Genomic DNA, 21,677 nt, shown 5'->3' on the forward strand with positions numbered 1-21,677 from the left:
TCATTACATTCATTAAAATTGCACGGCGTCTAAAACCTAAGCTGTCTTAAACCTGGCAAGTCTACTTTGACAGCGGAAGGGACCCGGACGGCACCCGAAAGTGAACGCATTCCGAAAGTGGATGTGTCAAAACAACGCATTCACTTTATTAAAAACATCTTTCATAGACCCACCTAACCTTAACTTGTATCCTATCTGCATCTCCTATCAAATCAATTCATTAATGAGCATTACGTATAATAATGAGCAATCCGAGAGCAAAACGTATAATGTGTCGGTGTCAAAAGAACTCCTATTTACCTGCCACAATCGCAAAGTAAACGTTCAAATTCCGGTTCTCGTCTCGTTACACTAGTAGTCGATATATGTCAAAACGCGCGTTCACTTTAAAAGACACTTTGCCATCTTCACCTAACCTCAAGGTTTAAGTTAGCAGCATCATAAAACAATACATGTCATCGCAAGAAATGTTTCATAGCATAACTTACACGATTTCATAAAAACCATTTTTCTATCAGCACCTAACCTAAATGGAATGTCTATGATGGAGGCATCTCAAATTTTTTCTAAAAGGTTCAAGTAAATATGTTCAAAATATGTACAATATATCCATTTTTAACTGATCATGATGCCATCATGACGTCATCCTTAGTAGCTCTGACAAGTATTGAAATTTGACATCATTATTACAGTCATTGAGCATAACATCTGCGGATGAAAAACATTCCATTATGGAGCATTGGCAAATTTTGAATTAATTCCTTGAAAATATACCCAATTGAAATTTAGACTCCTATATCGCAACAAGTATGATAGCGCAGGCTGCCTATCTGAATATAATTAAATCAAAAATCTTCAAAACCGGTCATTTCCATCCGTAAAACCGGTCATTTCCACGCGGGCTTTCATTCCATGGAAGCCCGAGACGCATTCCATGGAAGCCCGAGATGCATTCCATGGCAGCCCGTCTCCGTGGAAGCCCGTCTCTATGGAAGCCCGTCTCCATGGAAGCCCGTCTCCATGGAAGCCCGTCTCCATGGAAGCCCGTCTCCATGGAAGCCCGTCTCCATGGAAGCCCGTCTCCATGGAAGCCCGTCGATTCCATTCCATGGAAGCCGGTCTCGGGCTTCCATTCTATGGAAGCCGGTCTCGGGCTTTCATTTCATGAAAGCCTGAGACGCAGGATGTTGACTGAGAATGGCGAAGCCATGAAGACACTGTTCGAAGTTATCCAATTCCAAAGCATTTATCGCAAACCTAATGAAGGAGTAAGCGTGGCTTCAGTACGCCATTAACCGAGTAAAATTCTATTGCGCAAGTTCATTTGAATATATGAAGATCTCTTTGACTAGCCTATAAATCGGGTTCACTAAACTTGAAATTAATTTGAATATACTTCAGATGCGTATTGCACACCCACGATCAGACGTTCATGTGCGTCTTCATACGTTGAGATTTCGGCGAAAGACACGATTCATTTGACTAATCTCCAAATCGGGTTCACTATTCTTCGAATTAATTTGAATATACTTCTGATACGAATTGTTCACACACGCGCAGACGTTCATTTGCGCTCTTCATAATGTTAGCACTGAGTCTCGGGCGTGAATACTACCAATACAGGAATTGAAATGAAGAAGGTAAACTTCATTCGAAAAGACTAAGGTCGCCATTCTTGAACTTTGCTCGACGCCTTGGTCTGACGTCTGTAAAAAGAGCACAAAATTTTTCATCCTGGCCTCTAGCCACTCTTACGTACCGGCATGCATTTACTCAGAAATCACTACTGCACCTTCACTTGCATCATGCCTGGTGGTTCTGTGTGACACGGAAGTTCTACCTATCCTAAATAATCTACCTAACGTAAATATTGGGCCTAGCACGAATTTGTTCCGTGGCACAAATATGCTCCGTGGAACGCATATTTGGAACGCATATGCTCCGTGGAACGCATATGCTCCGTGGAACGCATTTCGCATGTTCTCCGTGGAACGCATGTTCTCCGTAGTACGCATGTTCTCCGTGGTACGCATGTTCTCCGTGGAACGAATATTCGCCGTGGCACGAATGTTTTCCGTGGCACGCATGTTCTCCGTGGAACGCATGTTCTCCGTCGAACGCATGTTCTCTGTGGAACGCATGTTCTCCGTGGAATGCATGTTCTCCGTGGAACGCATGTTCTCCGTGGAACGCATGTTCTCCGTGGAACGCATGTTGCTGAGCGATGTCTTTCCGATCACGAGACTCGGCAATAATCTTTAAAGCCGTAGTCAAGCCTATCGAAACCCATAGTTACACACGGAAACCACGACGATTTGATTATTTCAAGAGCTGTCCTCGTAAGTCAGACCTGCTTCATGCTACCAAATTGCCAATAAAAGCGACGACATGCAGCGACGACATTTTACCACCTTTACATCCCCTCGAAAATTGTTCAAATTGGTTCGAATAGTCTTCAGGACACTCGAAGACTCGTTATTGGTTATCTGGAGCGCTTAGTATCACAATATCGTTAATAACATGGAACTAAATCATTTCACGTTATCATAGCATCCTCACGATACTGACAAGCAAAGCTTCAGCTTTGATAACCAAACGACGGATTGTAGAGAGATCACTAACCTGTTGCCAAAGTTCTCACAATATCCCGGCAAATAAACGCATAGAAATTCAAAGACGAACTACTGATCTCTCGTCACGCGCAAAACTACGATATACGCTTCCAAACCTCGATTTCAGTGAGGAGAAGATATTCAATGTTGAACACCACTTCAACTCCCAAACCGATCGAATTTGGTCGAAGAATGGGGACGAAGGATCCCGTGTGGTGACTAGGAAGCAATGCCCGACCTCAGTGATGGTTTAGGCAGCCGTGACAGAGCCCTCAAGGAGTCCCCTCTTTTTTGTTGACAAAGGTGTGAAATTGAATCAGAAGAATTATCGACATGCCATCCTTGTTGGTGCATTGTTGCCCTGGGCACGAAAACACTTCAAAAAACGTCCCTGGTCGTTTCAGCAGAACTCTGCACCACCCCACGGGGCCAAATCGATTCTGGAGTGGCTGTCCAAGAATGTTCCCTACTTCATTACCAAAGATGAATGGCCCCCATTGTCACCCGATCTGAAACCTCTGTATTTTGGAATCTGGTCATACCTTGAGAGCAAGGTCTCGACCGTTCACCATCACAGTTTGTAAACCCTATAGGTCACATGCTGAAGGAGTGGGCAATAATCCCGCAAAGTGTCATTCGTGACTCGTGTAAGGCTTTCTCTAAGCTTCTACAACTCGTTATTGATGCCGATGGTGGACATATTGAATGAAATTGTGGGATTTGCATCTCTGAACCTCTGCCTACATAAATACATTTTAAAACATTCACAATTGTGTTTCATTTCATATTTCTAACCACTCAAAGTTATAACGCTAAATATTGATTACCCTGCATATTAAAATATTGGTCAGCAATCAGATATGCGCGTATGAAGTTGTAACCAAATCGTCGATGGTTGAATGAAGTAAGTTCGATACTTAACCAATCTATTGTTTTAAAGTAAACAAAAATTCATCATTAAGTCACCTGCGTTACCAATTCACAAATGATCTCAAGTCAAATTTTGAATGAAAGAATAAATTTCAAGATAAAAACATATCAAGGCAATTTACCCAGCAATATAGATGCCCGTAATATCTATCCTCTGCTCCAAACTCTTCGAAATAAATTTATGAAAAAGTTTTTCATTCTCCAATATACTATATATTTGAATGAAACGTTAAACACGTCTCAAATCGTCCAACATTAGACCTAATAAATTTACTACCAGCTGCTTCAATAACTTCCATGCTTTTTCGATTTTACTATTTGTAATGTGTTGTCTCAATTGAACTATGGCTTCGAATAATGAATGAATACTATCACCTAAAACTTTATCAATTCAGCCTTTCACTGACCAGTACAAAATTATTCCTATATTAATTGCCAGTTCAATACTAATCAAGAACAAACTCATTATTTATTAGTTTATCCTTACAAATTATTTAATAAATATACCTCTTCATCTCCTGTAATCTCCTGTAAACTTTGAAGAAAAATGAATAATAATTCAACATGCAATGGAATATACATCAATCTAACTATTTGCAATTGCCATGCGAGATACTAAAAGCACCATGCGAAGACAAAGCTTCGTATCAAAGCTTTTAAGGGCGCTGCTTTTCGTTTCCCTATTTATTGTCGCTCTAGATCTTCTAGTACGTACAAGCGTTTTTTGTCTCCCTGTGCCGTCTAGTGTTCCTTTCGTGTCGTCTAGTGTTCCTCTCGTGTTGCTCTTGAGTCGTCTAGTGTTCGTCAACAGTGCATATTAAAATATTGGTCAGCAATCAAGAAATGCGTGTATGAAGTTGTAACCAAATCGTCGATGGTTGAATGAAGTAAGTTCGATACTTTACCAATCTATTGTTTTAAAGTAAACAAAAATTCATCATTAGGTCACCTGCGTTACCAATTCACAAATGATCTCAAGTCAAAATTTTTGAATGAAAGAATAAATTTCAAGGTAACAACATATCAACACAATTTACCCAGCAATATAGATGCCCGTAAAATCTATCCTCTGCTCTAAACTCTTCGAAATAAATATATAAAAAAGTCTTTTCTTCTCCAATCCACTATATATTTCAATGAAGCGTTGAACACGTCTCAAATCGTCCAACATTAGACCTAATAAATTTACTACCAGCTGCTTCAATATCTTCCATGCTATTTCGATTTTACTATTTGTAATGTGTTTTCTCAATTAAATATCAATTCAGCCTTTCACTGACCAGTACAAAATTATTCCTATATTAATTGCCAATTCAATACTAATCAAGAATAAACTCATTATTTATTAGTCTATCCTTAAAAATTATTTAATATATATACCTCTTCATCTCCTGTTATCTCCTGTTAACTTTGAAGAAAAATAAATACTAAATTCAACATGCAATCGAATATACATCAATCTAACTATTTCCAATTGCCATGCGAGATACTAAAAGAACAATGCGAAGACAAAGCTTCGTATCAAAGCTTGTAAGGGCGCTGCTTTCCGTTTCCCGATTCATTGTCGCTCTGGATCTTCTAGTACGTAGAAGCATTCTGTGTGCCGTTAGTCTGTTCAGTCTAGTCTCCCTGTACCGTCTAGTGTTCCTCTTGTGCCGTCTAGCGTTCCTCTCGTGCCGTCTAGCGTCCCGCTCGTGCCGTCTAGCGTCCCTCTTGTGCCGTCTAGCGTCCCTCTTGTGCCGTCTAGCGTCCCTCTTGTGCCGTCTAGCGTCCCTCTTGTGGCGTCTAGCGTCCCTCTTGTGGCGTCTAGCGTCCCTCTTGTGGCGTCTAGCGTCCCTCTTGTGGCGTCTAGTGTTCCTCTTGTGGCGTCTAGTGTTCCTCGTGTGGCGTCTAGTGTTCCTCGTGTGGCGTCTAGTGTTCCTCGTGTGGCGTCTAGTGTTCCCTACAGTCGAGCTGCCGACAGCTCCTTCTGGTCTCACTGTCGCCAAATCACCGTAAGTTTCTAATGTCAAGTAGCACATAGATTGAATAATGGCAAAGAATATATTTCTTATTAGTATATCATAGCTCAATTGATAAGGAAGTAACTGGCTGTTTTCTTGATATGCGTTTAAATTCAAGAACGGTTCCTTTGAAGATTTCCAGCGTCGCTAAAAAACTACGAAAGCTAGCTCAAATTAAGCAATGTGATCTTACAAGAATAAGTATCGTAAACTCACAGCCTCTCTGAACTTAATAAAATTGACCTCAATTTAACTGCATTCTGTGGCAAACGAGTTGGTAGTACTCAAACTGAGGTGTATACTTCTCCCCTATCGCCTTACTCCAGTCATTTTTACATCCACTTAGCCTCTGATACTTATCTGTGTACATTTATGTAAGAAATGATTTTTAACTCTTTTTGGGTAACGCTATGTGCTATTATTTTCTGGATTTCAACATAGACTGGAGACTGAAAATCCGTCTCGAGTCGTGCGCAATGATTCTGTGAAGTATCTTCGTATAAAATTCTTATTCTACTATGTATTCCTGAATATTCCCTATTCACATTGCCCCTATTGCCTTCAACATCCATTACATCCACTTAGTCTCTGATACTTATCTGTGTACATTTATGTAAGAAATGATTTTTAACTCTTTTTGGGTAACGCTATGTGCTATTTTCTGGATTTCAACATAGACTGGAGACTGAAAATCCGTCTCAAATCGTGCGCAATGATTCTGTGAAGTATCTTCTTATAAAATTCTTATTGTTCTATGTATTCCTGAATTTTCCCTATTCACATTGCCCCTATTGCCTTCAACATCCTCGGCAACCGCCAGCGAAAAGCTCCTTGCGTAAGTTTGTAAAGCTCCTGGCGCCCCGACCTCTTTATGTCTATATCATTGCTTTAACCGTTCAACGAGTTTATTGAAGTTGTGATAATTATCGCAAAATAGATCTCTTCTAAGTAGTGGACAAAATTTGTCTTTCGTGATTGCCGTCTTAGTTTTGCACAAGAGTTGGGAACGATGTAGTGTTCGTAAATTAAGCTCTGCCGCAGTTTGCAAATAATTGATCAAGTTTGAATTTATTCTAATCCCGTCAATTTGGTTCATTATCAAAAGCATACATGACCTCAAACCTCGTATACAAATTTCAACTAGTTTGATTTTCACGAAATGTTTTACAAATTTAATATGCTATTGTGCATTTACCCGGCCTTAGAGGTTGTAAGCACTTATGGTCTACAGATAATTTTGATAGACAAGTCTGCTCAAAGCATCAATAACTCTATCTTTTTAGACTATAAACCGCAGCCCTGAGTTAAACTTCGCACGCTTCCTGCTCCACTACCGTATTCAATACCACATTACTTCATCTATTTACCGCTCATAAGAAGTTTAGAGTATCTAGATTATCGAAACAAATATTACGCCAGTACTGCACGAGGTAAATGTACCCTAGCTCACTTTTCGGCACGGAATGTCTAAAATTTGAATTTGAACTGAATTGTGCTTCGGAATTCGTGATCACTTTATAGTGCATTTCCGTTTACCTAGCATGTCCTGTAATTCAGATAAGCAAACGTGCTTCTCTGTTTAGAAATGCTATAGATTTACATGGATAGCAATTTTCGCTAAATTTCTAAACTTTACTTCCAAAATTCTAGTTAATGATCGGCGGATATATGATAAAAGCCCGGCGCAAAGTCGTAATTGGGTTCGCGTACCGTAATTGGTATTTCGCCCGTCATTTTCATCTGAAAGTATTTAATACAATGTGTAAAAAGGTAGCTACACATTTCCGAAGCACGTCCTGCTATTTTGGAATAAAGCAGCTGTCCCTGGCTTCTGTGTCTTACCATCACCGCCTTGACGGTCGCCGCACCACTTCAAAAAAGGAAATGAAACTTGAGGAGGCTCTTTGTCGCGTAATCCTATCAAATTACAGCTTTCAGCTATGTACTTAATTGAACGTGAAGAATGGTGCTTACGGTTAAACTTCCTCCCTTCGAAGCCCTCTGTCAAAGCAGCATTAAATGTAGACATTCAGAAATTGGCTTAGTTTAGTTACACTGTTCTTAATTCTTGACTTGTCTCCCGTCACCCTAAAACTGCCTTGATGTTAAGAAAAACCAAAAGGGACAAGGTTACGGTGCATTTACCAGGTTTCAGTGTTACGCACTTCTACTCGCAACATAGCTTCGATAACTTCGACTGGCAGTCCACGCATAAACAACTCGGAATTTTTAGTTTATAAACTAGCCCTGTAGTTGCGATTCATTATCTTGTGCATAACGACTAAATATTCAAAAGGCTAGGTCTCAATATGGCCCACTTATAGTATCGTTCTGATCTCGCACTGCCCTGAATCTCTTATTTGAAGTTTTGAAATAGTACCAATCTCAGAACGAGTAATCTCGAGTATTACCTTGGGTCAGCATTACGCCACTTATTGCAGTACCCAAGTTTATTCTTTTTTGAACTAAAAGTAACTATTGCTTCTAACTTATTTGGCTGGTTCTTGCTGCAACTTTTTCCACCAATTATGTCCTTCATCAGATTCGTGTGCAACTGCCTCGGCGCCTTGCCGATCGTCCTTCGAGCTCCCACGCGTGCGCCGTCAACGCCTGCAAGCGGCACTCTCAGCACAGTAAGAGAGTCCCGTTTCTTAAAATCTATAGTCTAATGAAAGTAACACATTTTACTTGCCAAGTGTTGATTAATTATATGCTGCTGACTATTTCGGCAATAGTGCTCGTTTCTGTACTTATCAGTCAGCAAACTGTTGTCTTGCCTCATTTGAAGATACCGAAATTTTAGCAGCAAATAAATGTCAGCTATAAATTGGGGGCAGTTTCAAATCTCACTGAGAACCGAATAGACCTTTCTTCCCTTTAGATGAACGGTGTTCAAGAGAAGATCGACCATGAACTGTGGCAAGATGCGGCATCATATATCCTCCAAAAGGGGAAATGTGTAGATATTGCTACCTTACAAAAGGAAGAAAGACAAGAAGATGATGACTCGGACGACGAGGACCAAAGGGTGCTCTACGCTCTGATTCTCAACATAAAGAAGTCTAAGGATAAGGATAACGCAAAAAAGTTCCAATACCAACGCAATGGCAAAATGCTGACTACGTACAGCCGGCTGTTGCTACTGAGGTAAATAAGCAGATAATATCCGTCATAGTCGCGGCTGAGAAAAAGTGCCTATCTGTGCCCCGATCGCATTTCTGAATATTTTTTAAATCGTTTTTTTACCCTTTATACCGACGTTATCGGATCATTGCGTTATAAGAGCGCATGCCCCAAAAATAATTTTCATCTTTTTATTTTCCATGCAGGGAACTCCAAACTGGACAGGCTTTCTACATGATCGCCCCCACTTTGGACGATGCTTTCCATCTATTTAGATATCCTAATGTGACATTCGTTGGTTCGTGGGTGGCCATCTACGAGCCCCAATCTAGCGGGACTATACACAATCTGCCTATAATTACAACCGATACGACACTAGTTCCGATAGATGTGTCGCCGAACACGAGCGACATATGCCTCAGCACAGTACTCGACGCTGTCACCAGTAAGGAACCTGTGAAAACTTTCCTAATTGAGGTGCCTGCGAAAGACGTTCGCATCCGAGAAGTGGGCTTACCAAAAGCGTGCTCGTCTGTAATGTGCGATTCCCTCCACAAGTCGACGAAGAACGACAACCGGTGCCCTGCCCTGACCGGAGGCCGCAGCGACAGGCGCTGCCTCACGTTCAAAATCACCATCAAAGGCTTCGCAATTAGACGATGCGCCTACAGCAGCGAGTCACTTGCCAATATCCTCATCTCGAAGGCGGTCTTGCAGGTAATATTAACGTTCAATTATGTACGATGCATTATGCAGGTAACGATGACCTCCTACGCCAAAAATACTTGATGTAATTTGTGAAATTCGCGACAGTTTTTATTATCTTTTTAATAACGTTACGTCTAATAAAAAAGTGGTGCGATCAATAATTTATATTGTTCCAGGCAGAAAGGGTTGACGTGGACCTAGTGGGAGAAAAAGTAAAGCAGCTCTTCGGCCGATTCGCTGATAATAGTGAGGACATCATTTGTGCCGGATGGTACAAGCACTCTATTACACCTTCGGATGTACCAGGCGAGCCTCCAAATCAACGGAGAAACGTTCATGTCACCTTTCTTCGCCCAAAAGTTCTGCCTCAAAATCGGATAACAATGGAGGAGGCGCAAGAATCTCTACGGCCCCGTAAACGTCCGCAAGCGATGCTAAATAGAGCAGTTGTTCAAACTACAATGCCGAAATTCATGACGCCGAACCAATTATCGTCAAGCGATGATGAGCTTCAACCCAGAGCAGGAAGCAGTGGGTTGCAACAGCCACGTAAGAAAGTTCGTCGGGATACCACACAAGGCATTCTTCTATCCAACTTTACGGTACACCGTCCTGCCAACGTTGAAGAGGAGGAAGAAGAACATTCCGAGGCCCAAGAAGCGCAGGCCAGCAACGATGAATAAAATCTAAACCCTTCACTTGTTTCTTTTTATTGATTTTATATCAAACCCTGCTCCACTGAAAAGAATATTGAATTCAAATGGTAGCGTATGAGATATTATAAGTAAGACAAATCCGTTGCCAACTCCGCTTAGGAACCGTCAGTTTGCCTCCAGCCTGCAATGCTGTCATGTGTGATTCAGCGCACCTAACCTTGGCTGCTGAAAAATCCTGCCCCGCCCTCGTGGGTGGGCGAACTGGTCATCGCGCACGTATGTAACGTGACTATAAATAGGCATAAAATCAGCAGATGTCCTTCCAGCCGTGTGAAGCTGGCCAAGTTGTTGGTCTCAAAGACGGTCTTGCAAGTGAATAAACAATTCATAGATAATATCTAATAATTTTTTGAATAGTTAATTTAAATCCTCGGAAAATGAACTTTGAAAATGGGAGAATGAACTTTGAAAAGGACTTTAATTTTTGAAATAATTCCTGAAGCACTAAACGAAAACTTTCATTAAGTCTCGGCCGATTTATTACGACCGGGTGAGAGAAGAAATGAAAACTTTGTTTTAAGCATTCGCCGACGCGGACGTAAGGATGATCATAGGAGTCTGGTTCAAGCTTTCTTTCACATCGGCCTTTCGCATTTCACACTTTCATTTTTGGCCAACACTGCTCGTAACGCTCGGCAGTAATAAGGTTGAGGCGCCGGCGCTTGGGCTACAGGTCTTACAAAGAATACAGCTAGTGGGAAATTTCGATAAAGGTTAATAGGAGCTGAGACTGAAAACAAATGCGTATATTCAACCAGCTAATCTTGACACACCCTAGCATAAACATCAAATATTATACATATTATATTATGTATGACTGCAACTTAAGAATGGCGCAGAATCACGTAATTTATATCAAATTTTAATTCAGCATATACCGGGAACAAAAATATATATCTTGAAGTACCCCCTGAAGAGTACTCCGTAACAAGATAGCCCTAGAAAATACCGTATAAATTTTTAATTTCGAGGAAAAAACGGTTACAATTCTGAAATCAAATAAGATGCCAGCGCTTCCGCTCCAATCCATAATGCAACCATCTGCACTGCAGACTATTCTTAAACACCCAGAGCGCATTAGCAAATCGATTACCATCGCGCTGCAGTCGAAATGTGGCAAACATATAATTGCACACAAAAAAAACGATGCATACATTCTTGCTCAGATTCAAGCAAACATAAAATTTATAGCATAGTAAAATATGGCGACAAAACCTAGAGGACTCACAAGAAAGGAATTATACTTCCAGTTTAGATACATATTGCAAATTCTAAGGACGAAAATTGCATTTAATATCAATAATTAAGAATAGTTAAGGATTATCATCATTGATAAAGAATAGTTCATTCATTGCTTAGCCTTCAATTTTCGGGTACTCGGTACTACACTGTAAGTGCTGCCAGACTAGTCTGGTCCACCCTTAGTCTAGACTGTTCTGTATAGCCACTTGTTTCCTCCAATCGCTCGGACCCTAAAGCAGAAAAATTGCTGACAACAGTCCTACAACAGGTGACGTGTGAAATGACACTATATAAAATTTAAATACATCACATATTACATATCAGGACTGTGGCGCTCAACATCATCTGGCAGATGGTGGCCAGTGAGTGGTAGATAGATATTGTTTATTGTGTGGTCTTTTTGGTAACGAAATCATTTCGCAAATGAAAATTACAGTAAAATGTTTGCGGGACAAGATTTCATATCAATTTTATTAAAGCATATTTCCTTTGCTTGTTTCCTAAACAATAGCTTAAGTTCAGTAATTACATCTCAAGTAATCATCCAATAATGAATGAAACACCTAATATCATAGTGAGATTATTTTTACCCCTACACTCTTAACATATTTTTATGATACTTTAATGCATAAAAGTCTTCACGAAAATGTTTAGGTCATTTATCCCAAAATAACGGTTCTCTCAAAGAATCGGTCTGGACTGCAATCCAATATAGCCAAAGCCATCCTAGGCCGCACACATAAACTCCGATCCCATTTTATTTCAGGCACTCGGTACGATCTGCGCTCAAGCACAGATCGCCACTCGTGTTCCGGTCCACCCGGGCGTCAAAGCTAACCGCCGCCTCATAATAACTTGAATCTCCTTAACATCGCAGCGGCCCTGGATCGCTGCGGCCCTGAATCGCTGCGGCACCTGCGCTGTCCGATCTCGGACTCGTGTTGCTTCCACCGCTGCTCGGACTCGTTTTGCTTAAGGCGAGTACACCGAGATGACCCTGCACAAGCAGACGCTTTTAAAATTGAATACAAATTCATCTCAAATTGAACACTCGGTTAAAAAAATGAAATTTATCCTAGAACTAAACTTATCCAAGTCCATTCGGATACAAGGGCAAACCTAATTTTTTTTAGTTTATATACGTGTAAACCACTATCATATAAATAAATACACGTCCTAGCGTCTGACGAGCCGCCGACCTACGTCGCTTACTACCTGCTGCTAAAGGCAGATTAGCGCCTGCGGCGTGCAGAGCTGGAAGCAGCTGCTCATAGCACCTGCTTCCAGCTCGGGAGTTCCATACTTTGAATTCTACTAGTACTCACGACAAGTGCGCCGGATCCTGCCGTGCCAGCCTCGTGGACTGCAACTGAAGCCTCGCAGACTGCGTGTTCAGACCGCGTCCAAAACCCGACAAAGCCTCGAAGGCTGAACCGCCAACTCGAGATCTGCACAAAAAAATGGTCTTATAGAAATGATTCATAAGCAAATGCTGTCAAAAAAGGTAAGGTTAGCACGGGACGTCACATCAGCTTTGTCCCGTGTTCATCAGGCAAAGACGCCGACTTTTCAACGCCTGAAAAAAAACAAATAAGTTCCTTACAACTTTCCATAAATTAGTATTCAAGACAAAATTAAGCGACATACTACAAAAAGAAATAACACTAAATAAGCGTACCTAAAACTATGAAGAACACTTATTGAAAAAATACCTGTCCATACTTGTAGTGGTTAATTCACAGGTTTCTCTACATCAATCTATAAAAGAATAAATGAAGCAGATAAAAATCTAAATAACTGAACATATGACACGACATCAGTCATCAAGTAAAAGAAAAATAAACCAATCGCTTGAATATTCGATTCAAAATTGGCTATGGCAAAAACAAGAGACAATATCATATAATAAAAGTGAGACCTGGAAAACAAAAAAATTACAAAGCCATACACGACTAAACTCACTGTATGCAGACATGCTCCAGGCTTGTACAATGCCATTCTTCTTCAGACTGCGTCCACAACCCGACAAAGCCCCGAAGACCGAGCCGCCAACACGAAATCTGCACAAAAAAGTGGTCTTATTGAAATGTTTCAGAAACAAATGCTGTCAAAAAAGGTAAGGTTAGCCATCTATTATTTCAAATAATAAGAAAAACTCTGAATTACGGGAAGTACCTCATAACCTTGATTAATCTACAGATGTACTCAATATATGTTTATTCAACGAAAAAAATTGACATGGATGCGATGAAACATAGATCATAAAATTGGCTATTTGAACAAGCATGCGATAAAACCGAGCTCATAACATTGGCTACTTAGGCTTAAGAAAGTATACGATTAATATGAATAGAGCGAATTACATCAATTAGAAGCAAATATTACTTACGGCAGCTGCGCCATTGGGTTCCTCTCACGCCAGTCTCAAGACCGTGAAGACTCGCAGACCTCGTGCCCGAAAAACGACACCAGAGACGTCTATAGCGCCGGCAACTTGACATCTGCATAAAAAATAGTCGTGTTAAAATGTTTCTTGAAAACTGCAGAACTCCGACAACTCCACAACTGCAAAAACAATATTATTCCATTTCAATGCTGCAAATGTAAGCAATTCCAACAAAATACACAACACCAGCAAACGTCTTCACTTCGAAAACGATGTTAATAAAATAATTCAAAACAACTGAAAATTCATCTTGACCTCAATTAGCGAGCTAAATTCATGTAAACCAACCGACCAGTACTAAATTAGCCATAGCATAAAAATAGCAAAGAGAACATGAAATAATGAAACCTGGGGGACGGAACCAAATTAATGATAATTAATTGATAATGATAACGATTAATTAATATACTTACTGCTTACACGCGTGTTGTTGTTCTTAGTTGTCAGGAAAAGTCGCTCGGCGTCGCCCCCGCAAAGGCCAAGACTCGGGGGGAGAAGGAGGGAGCGGTGGCCAGGTCCAAGGATTTCGCAGAAGGAAAAAACATACGACTGCAACTGCAGCCTCGCAGACCGGGCACAACCCAACAAAACCTCGAAGACCGAGCCGCCAACTCGAAATCTGCACAAAAAAATTGTCTTATAGAAATGATTCACAAACAAATGCTGTCAAAAAATGTAAGATTAGCCATATATTATTTCAAATAACAAGTAAAACTCTGAATTACAAATGATATTCACAGGAAGTACCTAGAAACCTTAATTAACAATACCACATTACTTCATCTATTTACCGCTCATAAGAAGTTTAGAGTATCTAGATTATCGAAACAAATATTACGCCAGTACTGCACGAGGTAAATGTACCCTAGCTCACTTTTCGGCACGGAATGTCTAAAATTTGAATTTGAACTGAATTGTGCTTCGGAATTCGTGATCACTTTATAGTGCATTTCCGTTTACCTAGCATGTCCTGTAATTCAGATAAGCAAACGTGCTTCTGTTTAGAAATGCCATAGATTTACATGGATAGCAATTTTCGCTAAATTTCTAAACTTTACTTCCAAAATTCTAGTTAATGATCGGCGGATCTATGATAAAAGCCCGGCGCAAAGTCGTAATTGGGTTCTTATGTTAATATATTGCTGTTTATCGTTAAAGTCTGTCCAGATTCAACTTTGAAGTGGTTCCTCTACCTCCAGCGCCTTGTTACTGCGTTCAGTGCCTTTGTAATTTAATCCAATAATGCTAAAAACTTTTATGTAATTCACTCCATTCAAAGAATGAAGCATTGTTAATACGGTTGAATTTCCACATATCGAATCGTCAATGACATGCACTGCTATATTGACGACGGGAATAAGCGACAGATTTCGTAGATTCAAGGTTGAACAGAATTTGGAATTCTGTTAGTGTCTAACCCTGTATTAGCCTCGATATCCTATCTGGCTTCGCGACCTATTTTACTTTCATTCATTGACATGGTAAGAGGCTCAATGTACCATAGTTTGAATTTCCCCACAATTTCCCATTATACGAATGTACATGAATCCTTCTTGAGTGGTATCATTGTTGTAGCTAAATATAGATCTTGATAGCGTGTTTAATTTCATATAGGTAACTATACCTCTTCTATTCACACCTTACTGCCTTCATCACTCTGTTTTACCACTACGGTAAGCTACTTGTAGAGTCATTTGAGGCTTGATGTAATGTAATCGAATTAAAATAAGACAATAAGCGCATATCTTGCCAAATTCATGCATGAACCCTGACGACCCTTGTCAAATTTACTGTGAACACCTGGCAATTATACAGCTACACAATTGCAAACAATGCAGACATTTGTTCAGTAAAGAGTGACTTCGATTCGATAAAATTGGTGCACTCTATTATCTTTAATTTATAGTGCAACGCTCGACTGCACTTCTTAAAGTACTATATACCTAACCTAGTATGTCGTGTTTTTCAGATTCGGTTAATTACCACTCTTGATTACGGCTCTGCCGTAGCCGCCTTGGACGTCTTGCCATCTTTACCTTGGAACAACCTCTGCACCATCGTAAGCAAATCTGAATTGTGCATTGGCCGATCGCTGTCTATTATTAAAGTCGTACAAATCTGATAACCTGAATGATATGCTGTGCTAATATAAATACCGTAGAATTGCCTCGATTTCAGAGTCAGAACATAGTCAATTTACCCCTAGCTCTCATTCCGTACTGAATTAACTAAATCATGCTACTATTTATCTTGAATAAAACAAAGCGTTTCCAAAGATGGCATAAACTCTTTCATAGCTGTTAAGCACCAGACAACGGTGTTCCTGACAACGGCTAGACATATTGGGTTATGTCGTAATACAATTTTGATCACCTGTGCCTGGCCATTCCAGCATCACGCATTACCTATAGCAGTTAAGACTTGAATAGAGCATCGTCCATCTTTCTTCTTTTCTAATTTTCTGCCGGACCAAACAAAAATTAATTTAAATTATGAAATGCCTACGTTCAGGATATAGCATCCATCAATAAATAAGGGCATCGAAGGAAAATCCGATTTATCACCTAACTTACTTCCACTCCTCATGTCCCATGCTCACTCTTAATTTTTTATAGATGAATACGGTCCAGGACCTTATCGATGAAGAAAACTGGCAAGCGGCGGCAACTTACGTGGTGCAAAAAGGCAAATATACAAGCCTCCTGCAACTTCGTCAAGAAGAACAAGACGAAGAATGTGCAGAAGAAGAAGACCAACGGGTCGTGTATGGATTAATCCTCTCCATCAAGAAGTACCACGACAACTCCCGGAAACTCCAATTTCTGCGCCACGGAAAGATTGTGGCTAAATACGACCGACTCGTCTTACTGAGGTAGCGGCGCGAAATGATTTCATTACTTGCTCAGTTCAAAACTATTTTCTAAAATAAAATGTGCCGAAATCAAATTTTGTTCAATAAGTGTGACTTCCTCATTACTTGATACAGATAAATTAACGAATGAATGTACAAACTGATTGCCATGCATCAATAATTATTGTGCAAATGAAGTAAAGATTGATTAAAATAAATTTTCTTCCTGCAGAGAACTCAAAACAGGAGAGGCATTTTACATAATCGCGGAAAGGGAAGAAGAGGCATTTCATTTATTTAGATCACCAAATGTGCCTTACATCGGCCAATGGATGGCAGTATACGAGCCGCGATCAGCGGGCAAAATCCACCAACTGACGATCTTGGACACCAATACCTCGTTAGTTCCATTGGCTCTATCCCCTAATACCGCGGATATTCGTTTGTCGACGGTGCTGGGATCTGCCTCGAGCAAGGAACCAGTAATGACGTTCCTGATTGAAGTAAAAGCAAGTGACGTGCTTCTAGGAACAGTCGGCTTACCGCCAGCCTGCTCGGCCATCATGTGCAACTCCTTGCATATGAGCGTGCCTGTAAAATCTCCTGAAAAATCTGGAAAATCTTGCCCAGCTCTCGTAGGCGGCCGAACAGATCATCGCACGCTAACCTGCAGCGTAACTATTAAAGGACACAAAATCAGCAGATGTCCTTTCAGCAGCGAGACGCTGGCTAATTTGCTGATCTCGAAGACAGTCCTGCAGGTGAATTATCACGGTTTTCACGTTATCAAAGTTCACTTAACTGAACGGAAAGAGTTAGACGTGGTCGTCGCGTCAATGGCCCAGAATATAATTACGAGAACATGGCCTCTGGACATTCACGGAAAATTTTGTTCCTGAGCATGGCAACTAAAAATTAAGTGTAGAAGAATCTATAGTTACCCCTCAACTCTAGAATAGACATTAAATTGCCAAAAATTCCTAAATTACTGATAATAGTCTTTTCACAGCAAGCTATTTGTCATATATTGCATCAAAGAGGAAAACCCTGAATTAAATTCCTGATTAATACCTTGATTATAAGTATCGATTTTATTATTGTTCATTTGATATTACAAATGTTGAAACTTCCAAGAAACCGACATGTGCTCATACCTGATATTACGTAATTTTTTTTCTAAAACCTTTCAGTCGGAGAAAATAGATCAAGACCTGGTGAGGGAGGGAGTGAAAAAGCTATTTAAGAGCTTCGTCGACTCCGACATCAGCATCATTGTAGGTGGCTGGTTCAAGCTGGCCGTCGCCCCCGCAGACTCGAACCAGGATGCTCCGAAGCTGAGAAGGAACGTACACATATCTCTCCTAACTCCAAAAGCACTGCCCGAAGATTTTCAGCCAATTTCCATCGATCGGGATAACAATCCCGGGATGACAATTCCTACTACAGCTCCACAAGCTGAAATACATCCGTCCATTCGGCAACGGAGAATGCATGCATATATGACGCCGGACATCACAGCAGAGAGAGCGGAAGATGTCGCTGGACCTAGTCGCCTCCAAAGACCGAAAGTCACACCAGGACAAATTCTTCTGACAAGTTTCACAACCAGGAGCAGAGACTTGGACCATGAAGAACAAGCGACTGATAACGACGAAACAGAAACAAGTCCTATTCAATGCCCCCGAAAGAAGCTCAGAATCTTAACAAGGGCTGTAGTTCATGAAAATCAACCTATGGACAGTGACCCAGAAGAAACCGACGCTAACATCGAGAACAGCGAATGAATTATTGCGGAAAGATATCACTTAAGGTTTTCCACCAATTTGTATTGCACTTTGATTTGTATATTTACTGATTTTGAAGTCAAATAAAAATGGAGGGGTCATAAAAAAATTATCTAATTACTAAACCTTCTTTGAACTGCATACGCAGCCTCCAGCGTACTGACAATGCTCTGTACAGATTGATAGCAAGTTAGAAAATAACGACCACGTGCGTAGTTGATTATATTCCATAGCGGATTTGGAACACAACAGTATCACGCACTTCAAACAGTATCACGCAGCCAACTACCTCGGCCCATTGGGACAAAACCATGTCTTGAAATAGAATCTAAAGTTTTCCCCTGATCGACATTCTTCAGGTTCGTCCAGGACAGCGAGAGAACACGCAGTTTTGTAGTGCTTGACCGGTTTCTGCGACTGAATGCGATAAAGGACTAGTATAATTAGTGCAAGTACACAGTGAGTCATTCATATTACTGTTACCAGCTATTCTGAAACTATGCTGCTTACCTTACCAAATTACTGCTTAGGAAAGCTCAAATTGAAGAGCTAACAGACAAATGGTCGACTAATCGTAACCAAACGTGTAAGCTTTGTCCCAAATTTTTACTAGTCAGTTCAGAAGTAGGGCTGAGCGTAAGACTATTAACAGGATAAGGATATTTGATCTAATATTTAGCAGCCCGGGTGAAACTCCTTTTCGTGATGCGGAAGAGCAAATGCTATTGACTATACATTTATTCAGTAACGATGCAGTATTGAATTTTCAATTTCACAACTATTCTACAGTGTAGCTTCAATACGCCTAAAATTTATACCCGATTACTAAAACAATTGACAGGTCTTCTAAAATGTTACTTAGTTGAATGAATGAAGATTAATGAAGTTCTTTTACCGTGAACAAAAAACTTGCAATTAGCAAAGATGTTGCTTTAATGTTCAAGTCTCGACAAGCGTCATACAGCTTTACCGACAAGGCTCATTACAGATATGGGTGACGGTGGCTAACATGCCTCCAATAAAATCACAGAAATATCGAATTACTTAAAACCCCCCATTCGCTCGGACCCTCAAGCAGAAAAATTGCTGACAACAGTCCTACAACAAGTGACGTGTGAAATGACACTATGCAAAATTTAAATATATCACATATTAAAAATGACTGAGACTATACAATGTCGCTGAATCACGTAGTTTATATCCAATTTTAATCAAGCAAGTACCATGAACAAAAATAAATATGTTAGTGATCATCATACTCCTATAAAATTAAGTTCATCGCGGTATTGGAAAGCAAGAAAATGTCACGGCAAGAAAACGGCAGGGATTATTTTAGTCAAATAAATAACTTAAAAATAAAATTACAACTTCACCGACTTCAACTCTCCTCAATATTCGATGTAGTTATTCAGTTCACACTCTTTACCAGCTACTTCCCCAAGTGAATCAAACAAAATAAAAAAGTTAACCCCTAAAACAAATTTAATACCAAGTTCAACAAACAGAGACCTAACGCGTTTCTGGAAAATCTAGAAATCAACCATCAAGTGACGACCAAATATAAAATACAGCTTGCTAATTTTTGCAATAATATATGAATAAAATCTTGGAATCTCTAATCGGCAATATCAGCAATTTAAACCGCTGCCTCAAGGTAACTCAAACCTAGCGCTAAAAAATGAATAGCACATAGCTGGTAATGAGTTTGAACTGAATTACTACATCGAATATTGAGGAGCTTACAATCAAAATCAAGATTCAGCGAACTAACTTATCTTAATTATACTATCCATAAGTCACTGCACAACCACTAAATCAGTTGAAAGCAAAACTTTTTGTTTCAGGATTCAGTATTGCTGTGCTCACTGCTTTCGCTGGTCACCGATAATGACACGCAATGAGTAACCCAAGATATAGGCTTTTAATATTAAATTAATATACTTAAAGAATCAGTACAAAATTTTTATCTCGTGCTATGAATTTTTCATGAGGAATTTTACAAACATTTTATATACACAGATGGATAGTGTCCAGAATACTCGCACGTAGACTTGTGTTCTGGTCCACCCGGGCACATCACGCTGCGCTGTCCGATCTGACACAATCGGTGCTGATCAATCTTGTGTTGCTTCCGCAAGTTCCAAGAATGGATACTTTGAATGTAATCCGGAATATCGTGCGAAATGTCTCCCCGATCCCTGATGGAACATAGCCTTGAGAATAAATTTCACACTTGAGAATAAATTTCGATGACTGTTCGTATGACGATAACAAGGCACACACGCAGCGACACCAGCCTGTCTCTACAACTAAGTTCCTGTACTACCGAGTTTTTGTCGCACTCAATTCCATCATTCGCATAAAGATTTCTAATCACGGTTTAATGAACGACACTAACCAATTCAATAAGATTTCTGGTATGGAAGTGTTATCATTTCCTGAAGTGCAACTGAAAGTGTAAAAAACACAATACACGCTAATTTTTCTATGGTTGTCAATGTCGAACAATCCATTGCGATATGCGATAGGTCAAATGATGAAAACCATCAATATATATACTCAATACGTTTTATCGTGTGCAAGATCAACTTGTTCTCAAAACAAGCATCTTGATGCACAATTATGTTATGTTTTGCTACGATCTGACATAGACATTAACGTATCAGAAATCAGTAGGCCTCGTCGATTTCAATTACCACAAAGCCTTGATGAAACGGTCTTTCTAATGGACCGACTGAACAGTTAAAATCCATATTCTGTGATGGTTTCTAAAAATATACACGTTTCACTGGTTCATATATTATGCTCATTAACTGAAAAAAACACTAAAATTGATTTCAATTTTACCACTTAGGAACCATTTGACAGCAGTCGACGAAATTTGCCAGTTATTTTAGTTTAGTGGCCAAATGTTTACCAGCGCTTCAGCTATTTAGCTATCTCGTACCGAGAGTCGAGATGAACATCACCAAAGAGGTGGAACGTCTCAGTTATAGAAAGTTTTTTAAATCTAAAAAATCATTCATCTCCCACAAGGGGCGGAAAAATTTTACCAGAGATCTCACCAAATCTACAACATTCCCTCCAAATGTATACATCATAACATTTCCACGGTATATTATACACTATATAATACGGTATATTATATACACGTTTAAACCGGCGTCTCTAGGTAACTAAACCTAGCATGAAAAAATTAAGATCACATATTAACTAAGCTTGCAATCAAAAATCAATATTCAACGAACTAAATTCACTTAAT

General features: G+C 39.9%; 2 protein-coding genes across 3 annotated transcripts in view; one reads left to right on the top strand and one right to left on the bottom strand.

Moving 5' to 3' along the window:
* LOC108668484 overlaps positions 1 to 21,677 on the bottom strand; it is a 49,225-nt gene that overhangs the window by 3,008 nt on the left and 24,540 nt on the right. The window lies entirely within an intron of this gene.
* Positions 948 to 18,507, top strand: LOC108668483. Its single transcript, XM_018155715.2, has 6 exons — positions 948 to 1,268; positions 5,162 to 5,536; positions 15,750 to 15,839; positions 16,396 to 16,652; positions 16,864 to 17,392; positions 17,822 to 18,507. The coding sequence occupies exons 1-6, from the start codon at positions 948 to 950 to the stop codon at positions 18,413 to 18,415; spliced, it is 2,166 nt and encodes a 721-aa protein (XP_018011204.2). The 3' UTR covers positions 18,416 to 18,507.

This window comes from Hyalella azteca, unplaced genomic scaffold, assembly GCF_000764305.2.
Source record: "Hyalella azteca isolate HAZT.00-mixed unplaced genomic scaffold, Hazt_2.0.2 contig10098, whole genome shotgun sequence".
In the NCBI taxonomy this organism is placed as follows: domain Eukaryota; kingdom Metazoa; phylum Arthropoda; class Malacostraca; order Amphipoda; family Hyalellidae; genus Hyalella; species Hyalella azteca.

What these genes read in the sequence shown, in the direction of transcription:
- LOC108668483 (XM_018155715.2), top strand. Translation starts at nt 948, where the DNA reads ATGCATTCCATGGCAGCCCGTCTCCGTGGAAGCCCGTCTCTATGGAAG. An exon ending in GGAACAACCTCTGCACCATC is followed by an intron (nt 15,840 to 16,395) that starts GTAAGCAAATCT and finishes AATTTTTTATAG; the next exon opens with ATGAATACGGTCCAGGACCT. An exon ending in TCTCGAAGACAGTCCTGCAG is followed by an intron (nt 17,393 to 17,821) that starts GTGAATTATCAC and finishes AAAACCTTTCAG; the next exon opens with TCGGAGAAAATAGATCAAGA.